The sequence below is a fragment of the Empidonax traillii genome, unplaced genomic scaffold (assembly GCF_003031625.1).
Source record: "Empidonax traillii isolate 1590-97213 ecotype Southwest subspecies unplaced genomic scaffold, ASM303162v1 scaffold110:size1153230, whole genome shotgun sequence".
Taxonomy (NCBI): domain Eukaryota; kingdom Metazoa; phylum Chordata; class Aves; order Passeriformes; family Tyrannidae; genus Empidonax; species Empidonax traillii.
Window position 1 is genome coordinate 249,475 of NW_020955303.1, and position 8,733 is coordinate 258,207.

The 8,733-nt window shown below is 36.9% G+C and overlaps 1 protein-coding gene across 4 annotated transcripts in view; it reads left to right on the forward strand.

The window, feature by feature from the left end:
- GRM8 (glutamate metabotropic receptor 8) overlaps nt 1–8,733 on the forward strand; it is a 328,287-nt gene that overhangs the window by 146,755 nt on the left and 172,799 nt on the right. For all 4 annotated transcript variants that reach the window (XM_027882705.1, XM_027882707.1, XM_027882706.1 and 1 more), the window contains 3 exons: nt 5,039–5,174; nt 5,683–5,837; nt 6,695–6,832. In XM_027882705.1, coding sequence (XP_027738506.1) covers nt 5,039–5,174; nt 5,683–5,837; nt 6,695–6,832 — 429 coding nt within the window. The remainder of the gene's footprint in view (nt 1–5,038; nt 5,175–5,682; nt 5,838–6,694; nt 6,833–8,733) is intronic.

Sequence of the window (8,733 nt, forward strand, 5' to 3'; positions counted from 1 at the left end):
TTTTTTTTTTTTTTTTTTTTTTTTTTTTTTTTTTTTTTTTTTTGTTTGGTGATAACGTGTTTCCCACAAGCTCTGTTACACAGAGCTTGCCACCTGTAAGCAAACCAATCCTAGCCTGGAAGAATTTGTTTAAGATGTAATTTTTATCAAAATGGAGAAAAAGACTCAGAAACATGTTATTGTAGATCAGGTCTGGTTAAAACTCCATTTTTAAAAACACATGAGTTACCAGCTGCTAACCATGGTGTAGAGCAGCTCAACTGAGCCCCTGAGCACAAGTCCTATGAGGAGAGGCTGAGGGAGCTGGGGTTGTTTAGTCTGGAGAAGAGAAGGCTTAGAGGTGACCTCATCACTCTCTTCAACTACCTGAAGGGAGGTTATAGCCAGGTGGGGCTTGGTCTCTTCTCCCAAGCAACCAACAATAGGACAAGGGGACATGGGCTCAAGCTCTGCCAGGAGAGGTTTAGGTTAGATGTTAGGAAGAAATTCTTTACAGAGAGGGTAATCAGGCATTGGAACGGCCTGCCCAGAGAGGTGGTGGATTCACCATCCCTGGAGGTTTTTAAGCAGAGATTGGATGTGGCCCTTAGTGTCATGCTATAGTAATTGGAGTTGGATCAGGGGTTGGACTTGATGATCTTGGAGGTCTTTTCCAACCCAATCTATTCTATGATTCTATGATTCTATGATCACAAGTAAGGCAGTTTCTGCCGTGAGCCTGATTTCCAGCTCCCACCTCTGCTCTCCTTCTCTTTATCATTGCCTGGCCCCAGGTGCTGGATATCACACTTGATAGGTGCTAGACAGAAGAGAAATGGACACTTGTCATCACTGACACAATGCAGTTCATATTAACTGTTTTCTTCCTCAAATCAAGCTCTGGGATGACTGAGAATGACCTTAGCTTTACAGATCTGAGAACAAGAAAAAGAGGCTTAGCATAGTTTGGTGTTAAGACTTTTATTTTTCCCTAGAGTAGCTGAAGAACTACTTTCCATCCATTACTTACCATTAAGAGTGGCCTCTTAATGTCTTTGAAACATGTGACAGATGCAAACTCCTTATTTCTTCTCCTATGTCATATATGAATTAGGGAATGGATACAGTAGCAGTGGGTAAATTACTGTTCTCCATAGTAGAGCTACCTGAAGTGAGTATGTCTGGCTGGCTTCGTTCTTGGTCTCAATAACAGCTTTTAGTGCAGTGCCCTCTAAAGCCTTATCATAGGTCCTTTTAATTGATGGGGCTTAAACATATAATTTCCTTCTCTGTAAGAAGAAAGTTACCTCTCATTTCCTCTTACAAATGTTAGATTTATCATCATTTTGGCCAAGGAAAATTTAGACCAATGTCCTTTTTTTAAGTACATCCCCAGACAATAGAGGATAACAAACACTTTAAAAACCAGCCACAGAGATAAGCAGTCGTCATGCCAGATCAGTCAGAAATGCTGACAGGGTGAAATGTGTAGATGCTATTTGTTCTTATGATTCAGAGCCATAAATTCTCCAGGGACATTAGATGTCTGAACCACCTGCCCTTTGGCACCTCTGCAGCAAATGGTAAATCCATTGATATCATGTATGAGACATCTGTTTTCAAAGCCTATTTCTTCTTGATTTGGGGAAATCTCTCTTTTTTTCCACACTTCATAAGATAAATCCTTACTGCTGGCCTTAAAACTTGTCCTTTTAGTACCTCAGCTACCTATTTTGGAAGAATAATTATTCCTTATTCAGTTTGCTGGCGCAGAGGAATCCTTTACTTAGGCACTTATCTCTCTCTGTGTCTGGGCACTTAGCCCAGGCTGTAGATTTCAAAGGCAGCAGAGTGCCAAGACGTTAGACACTGTAATGTTGTGAGTACCTGTGTGGATCTAGCATTTCATCATTTGCTGAAAGTTGATACCCTGTTATTTGTTTGACCAACAGTTGTATATGCAATATATAGGTAAGGATGTATACAAGGTGGTTTTTCTGTTGGAGATAACCTACACAATCAATTATAAATGTACCAACAAGGCCAAAGTGAATTTTATTTTGTTCCTAGTAGTACTTAACACATTCTTCAATGCAGAGATGTCGAGGTATACAGTAAAGTCATGGCTGAACTTGCTGCTGCAGTGATGGAAGGGTGTTTCTTCTACAGTATTTTCATGCATATAGTCTTTTGAGATCCTGCAGTTTTTCTTTGCTTGATAGCCATTTCACATAGATTGTAGATGGCTGTATGTAGTTTATTATATGTATGCATTTTGTAATATTTGCATTTAAGTTTTATGTGGATAGAATGATTTTTTTTTCATAAGGGCCTTTGCATGAGTAGAAGGTGTTGAAAAATGCACTCTCAAAATATATGCGGTAACAAATTATTCATTTATGTCATTTTTTAAGATCTGTGTTACTTTTTGTGCTGAAGGACTCTGGGGACGTCTGAGAGCTTGGTATTTTTTTCTAGTTTTTCTTTTTTTAACAATGAATTGCTGATTGTTTCATTTATAGTATATCTGCTAAATATTTCTCTTACATTTCTACCCTGTTACTTGGGAAAGAACTGCATAAAAGGGTTTTTTGAGTGTCTATCACTATAGCCTAATATCAGTTTAGATAACTGGCTAAAGCTTTTCACAGTAGAGTGTCCATCTTTTCATTACTGGAAATTCAAAAATACCACGTGAGTATGAGGATCACCTGCTATAAAGGCTTATTTTTTGTTATTGGCAAATTAGTTGTACATCATGGGGAATTAAGATGATCATAAAAATATGAAGAAATTTAATGCCAGAAAAAGGCTCTATATTCCATTTTAAAGCAGATGATTATTTATGTTTATTGTTACACTGTTTATAGATGGTGAAGAACTATGGATGAACAATTTTTGTTAGAAATGGCAGATGCAAATATTTCTTTCACATAAAGCAGGGAAGCAGAATTCAGGACTAGCCTATGCTGTAGAATGAATTTTCAATCTAACAAAATAATAATGTGACATTGCAAGTAATTGATGTCTAACTGAAAAAGGTGACATGTTTACCTGTGACTACAACTGGCTGGATGTATTTTAAAAGTTGTTATTTTTACACTGGCAGTTGATAATTCTATGTGTCTTTTATGCCATATCTAAATCTCTACTTTGCCTTTTTTGCTCAAAGATTAAATACATTAGGCTTAAGAAAGCTTACACAAGGGAGCTCAGTAAAGTCTTCATGTAAGTCTACATCCCAAGCTTCACCTGGCTGGACCCTTGTTTTTGTTCAAATCCTATCACTGACAGTGTGCATCAACCTAATAAGTGAAGTGCTTTGGAAAAACAGAAGGTTGACATTTTGATAGGGGGACAATACTGCTGAAAGTGTTGGAAAGCCTCTCACACATGACATAACCGTCTAACTGTGACTTTAGTTGACTAATAACTGTTAATACATAATAATGTATGTACCTCAAATGATCTTATACATCAGAAAATAATACCAATATTCATTTAAAATAGAACATCTCTTTCAAAACACATTCTTATTCACACTGAAGGCAATCCTCAGTGTAGAATTATTTAGATGCAGAGATGCAAAATTTATATTTTGCTTTGGTTTTGTCTAGTAACATGACACTTTTTGTTAAAGTTAGCATTATCTCATTTTCTTAGTTTTCTGGGTTTATTAATGATTAGATTCTTCACAAGAGGCTTCTATGCTCGGAATAAAAATGGGCAAAGACAAATATTTTTGGGAGTTAGATGTAGTAATGAGAATCAGGCAATAGCTCTTAACGAAAAATAATTAAAATAGTCAAATCAGCAAACAATAATAGATCATCTATGGTATAGGAAGCTGCTGCCAATATGGACTCAGTGATTCAAGAAAAAGGCTGAAGGAATTTTTCTCCTTGCATGCTCAAACACAGATAACAGTATTGTAACTGGGAAGAAGAGATTCCCTTGAACTCGTGTATGAAAGCTGTTAGAAATCACTAAGTTTCTGTAGAAATTTGGCCCTTTTGTTCCTGACAGGTAAAACATTAAGACTTCAATTAGCACTTTCCTCCCTCTGTCAGGAAGGGATATAAAAAATTTAATCTCTGAGTTTGTGTTCGTTTACTGATTAGTAATTTAGAATATTCAGTGACAACCTCCTAAATAATTAAGACAACTTAATTAAGAATGTCATAATAACAATTAAAAGTGATCTGTATGTATTTGTTCATAAGAAAACATTGCAAATTCTCTATGTTGTACTCTCTGCTGAAAAAGCAAAGGTGTATGACCATACCTGGTACCAAAGAGCCACATTATGAACAACTTCTTCAGCAGAGAAAGGGGAGGGGCAGACAGTGATGTCTTCTCTGTGGTGACCAGTGACAGAACCCAAGAGAATGGCCTGAAATTGCATCAGGAGAGGTTTAGGTTGGATATTAGAAAAATGTTCCTCACCCAGAGGGTTGTTGAGCACTGGAACAGGCTCCCTAGGGAAGTGGTCACAACACCAAGCCTGACAGAGTTCAAGAAGCATTTGGACAGTACTCTCAGTCACATGATGTGACTCTTGGGGATGGTCCTGTGCAAGGCCAGGAGTTGGATTTGATGATCCTTGTGGGTCCCTTCCAACTCAATGTGTTCTATGATTCTGTGAACATAAGGTAACTATAGAATTACGGCTCTATGGTTCAATACAATGCTGTGGCAAGACTGGGTTCTCAGATGCCATGAGTTAGGTAGGTCTGTGGAACTCAGTCCAGCTGAGCTAGAGTGTGGTACTTCACAGTATACCTCAGAATTCTGTTTAAAAATGTATTTAAAAATTAAGTAACAGGTAATTGTGTTGTAATCTTTAAGGCAGCATTAAATGTGCAAGTAAGTACAGTGAATATTTCAAAATACAAAGATTATTTTCCTTTGGCTGTGCTGCTGTATCTCAGATTAGCACCCTTTCTCTCTTTGCCTGCCTGGTTAACTGTGGATTATCTGAGGTGTGGATATTTAGTGTGTTAAAGTAACTTTTCTTTTCTTTTTTTTTTTTTTTTTTTATCCTTTTAATTTTTCTTAGGAGGTGTTTGCATTGCTCAGTCACTCAAAATCCCTCGGGAACCCAGACCAGGAGAATTTGAAAAGATTATCAAGCGCTTGTTGGAAACTCCAAATGCTCGAGCGGTGATCATGTTTGCGAATGAAGATGATATTAGGTGCCTGTTTCTTAATGTTGTGTATTGAAGATGTTCCTTCTTCACAAAGATGCTTGGTTGGCTGGTACAGAAGACAGTAATAAAGGAGTTTCAAATTCAAACCCATGTAAAAGTTCTTTGAAATCTGATGATAAGAAATTGAGTTGTAATTATACAATGTGCTACATATAAACAATGCTACGTATAAGCAATGAACTACACATTTATTCTGTGTAGTTCTAACTTGTTCCTAGCTCCTAAGAGTTCAGTGCCAATAAATTATTATTTGGTGACTGAAAAGGAAGAAACAAATAAGAATACTAGGAAACACTGCTAAAGATAAAACAAATTGACTTGTCTTGTATCTTGAGTATTTTACAGCTGTTGTTGAATATGCTTTAGACTGTGAAAACTATTGATGACTTGATTAGTGTAAGTTTACTTATGCATAACAAAAATAAATGCTAGGGGTTCTCAGGTTCTTTGTAAATGCAGTTGGTTTAATTAGTCATTTGTTGTTTTTTTACAGGCGAATACTGGAAGCAGCAAAAAAAGCTAATCAGTCTGGACATTTCCTCTGGATTGGCTCAGATAGCTGGGGGTCAAAAATTTCACCAGTTCAGCAACAGGAAGAGATTGCAGAAGGAGCCGTAACCATTCTGCCCAAAAGAACATCAATAGATGGTAGGGACACATATGGCACAAATCCCTTGTTTTCTGCCAATGTTCAAGAACCATAGGTCTCTTTAAAAAATAATTAAAAAATCATGTAGTCCTTGATTACAGGGTAATCAGGAAAAACTTTCCAACTAAGTAACTTGAGTGGGCTTCATCCAACAATCATTTAATATTTCTGTTGAGATGAGGAGATGCTGAATCTGCAATTAGGCAATCTTATAATTGTATACTAATTAGGACATCTGGGGTTGAGAGCTTTTTACCATAGCCTGGTGTTTTTTTGGGACAAATAAGGAGAGTATTGGATGGATGATAATGAGTCAGCTTATTCTCAGGGGAGGACATCAATCTATGCCCTGCTTTCCTCTGCTATACTTACTTTAAGAAGCCACTAAATTATCTAAGATTCAGACCTGGTGGATGAAGTGGAAGTTGGTTTGAAGCACCTTATTCCTGTGAGAGTACTGGGCATAGTAACATCACTTAGTGTCTCGTTAGGTGCACTAAACTGGTAAATCATTAGAAAAAGTGAACACTACATGATGTTACATGGAGAATTTAGCCACAGGGAGATATTTGTAAAGAGCTTAATGCAGGTGGGATGTGTTACTCATGATTTGATTATGACTGCTGGATTGTAGGGGTAAACCTGGAGATCAGGTTTCAGAAAGAATCTTTACTCTCTCATCTGGTGTCATTAGATAAATAAATAGAAACAGAAGTATAGGTGTACCTTATTATAGTAGTTTGTATCTAAAGCTTTTTCTGGTTCTTAGATTTATACAAAATCTACTATTGTCTTTAAATTACTAGTTTTATACAGTATCATATTTTAATGCTTCTTTCCTTTCTCTTGAATGTAGGATTTGATAGATATTTTCGGAGCAGAACACTTGCTAACAATCGAAGAAATGTCTGGTTTGCAGAATTTTGGGAGGAGAACTTTGGATGCAAGTTAGGATCACATGGAAAAAGAAATAGCAATATCAAGAAATGCACAGGTAACTGTGAAAGTAAAACATTATCTGTAAATTGTTCATAGGAGTGCAGGAAAAGAACTGCTTTCTTTTCATCACTTTTCTGGCTCCCTTTAATTCTCCAATGCATATTGCTGAGCTGTAAGAAAAGTGTGACATTTTTTCTTAAACCTGAAGAAAAAATTCATGGGCAATGTAAAAGAAATCTAGTACTTAATTTGCACATATCCAGTGGTGGTACACATTTTGTTAAAGACCTTGTGGCAGTGGTTCAATTCCACTCATGTTTTCAATGACCTCCTCTCTGATCCTGTCTGTAGTTGTCAATATGATTTTTTTTTTTAGCAAATGGGCGCATCACAGTAATTCTCATGTGTTATCCTTGAAGTATATACAGTGAAAATTAAATTTCTATTTAAACTATTGAGGTCTTGATGATAGGTCAAGTCTTGAACTCCTTATTTAGTTTAAAAGCTGTGTTTGAGGATGGAGTAAAAAGGAAATCAATATGTTCTTATTACTTGTCCTCATGTGTAAAAAACAGGATTCTATATCATATTATAAAACTGAAAGCCTTTATAAACTCTAAGTAATTGTCACTAGTTTTCACAAACCTGCTTGCTCACGCATCAGATTGTCATAACAGCTAATATAGCAGTCATATCAGTAGCTGAGTTTGATCTTTTATTTTCTTGCTGCTACTTGGAAAGTTTATTACAAGAGTGTTACCTTCTGCGACTACAGCAGATTGCCTTTACCTACTGTCAGGGCCCCCAGTGTTATTTCCTTTATTACTGCCACCACCCCCAGTATTACTGGTTGTGACCACCCTCTCTGTTATTAGTGGCAGCAGCAATAGACAATTTTCTGCGCTATGTACATAAGTCATCTGTGATGTGCCTTGATTTTCCTGGCAGTCTCTTCTTTCACTAGATAATACTCTCCACGTAGAAGATGAGCTTTTTTGTTCACTGGCTGTCCCAAGATTTCTGGCTGCCTGGTGACACTTTTACATAGCCTTTGTTATAGAGGTGCTCTTCCAAACTTTCTGCACACTAGCACCCCTCTTCTCCTGGCTTTGTCACACTGTGCAGTATCCAAACACAAGCATTCCTGCACTTTCTGAACCATCAGATTTATTGTATATGTACTGTGCCATGAATTCAGAAGCTGCACTGGGCTTCTCAGTGATTAGATACATCTCACAGAAATATCAGAGCCAATGCTTACACTCCCTCATTTCAGCAGTGCCTTGTCTTCTGCCTTTTACCACTTATTCCACCAAAAAAAAAAAAAAAGGATAATATTCACTTCCTCGCTGAGCTAAATGATAGCTCATTACTCCAGTCCTTCACTTCTTGGCCTTGATTCATGTAGCAGTAAGTCATGGCTGGGTAGTTACCCATGTCTGTGTTTTGTTTTTACTATTTTAAGTAGAAAATAGATTTTTTTTTTTTTAAAGTTCTTCAGGTGGAATGAGTGGTGTATGTGCTGTAGTTTGTGAAGCTCTAAATGTTACCACAGATGGTTGTATGACTTGTCTCAGCCTTATCACATCTGTCAAATTAAATTACCGTGTGAAAAGTAGTGTATAAAATGCATAGGCTATATCTTGATAGATCCAAAATAATTTCTGACTGAAACAGATATCCATATATTTTATGAAACAAAATTGTGCTCTGTGCCTGAAAATAGAAAGAAAACATATTTTCTGCACTCAGGAAGTTAACATGATATCAAGTGGTGGGATGAAGACATGGGCGGTCTCATATGTTGGTTGCACATGTATTCTCACTCTCAGGGGGAAAAACTATGAATTCTTCTGGAAGAGCACTTACAAGTGATAGGACTCATGACTAAAACTAGTTAAAAGTGGTTTACCACAATAGAAAAGACACTTGGACAGTAGCAGACCTGAATCAAGC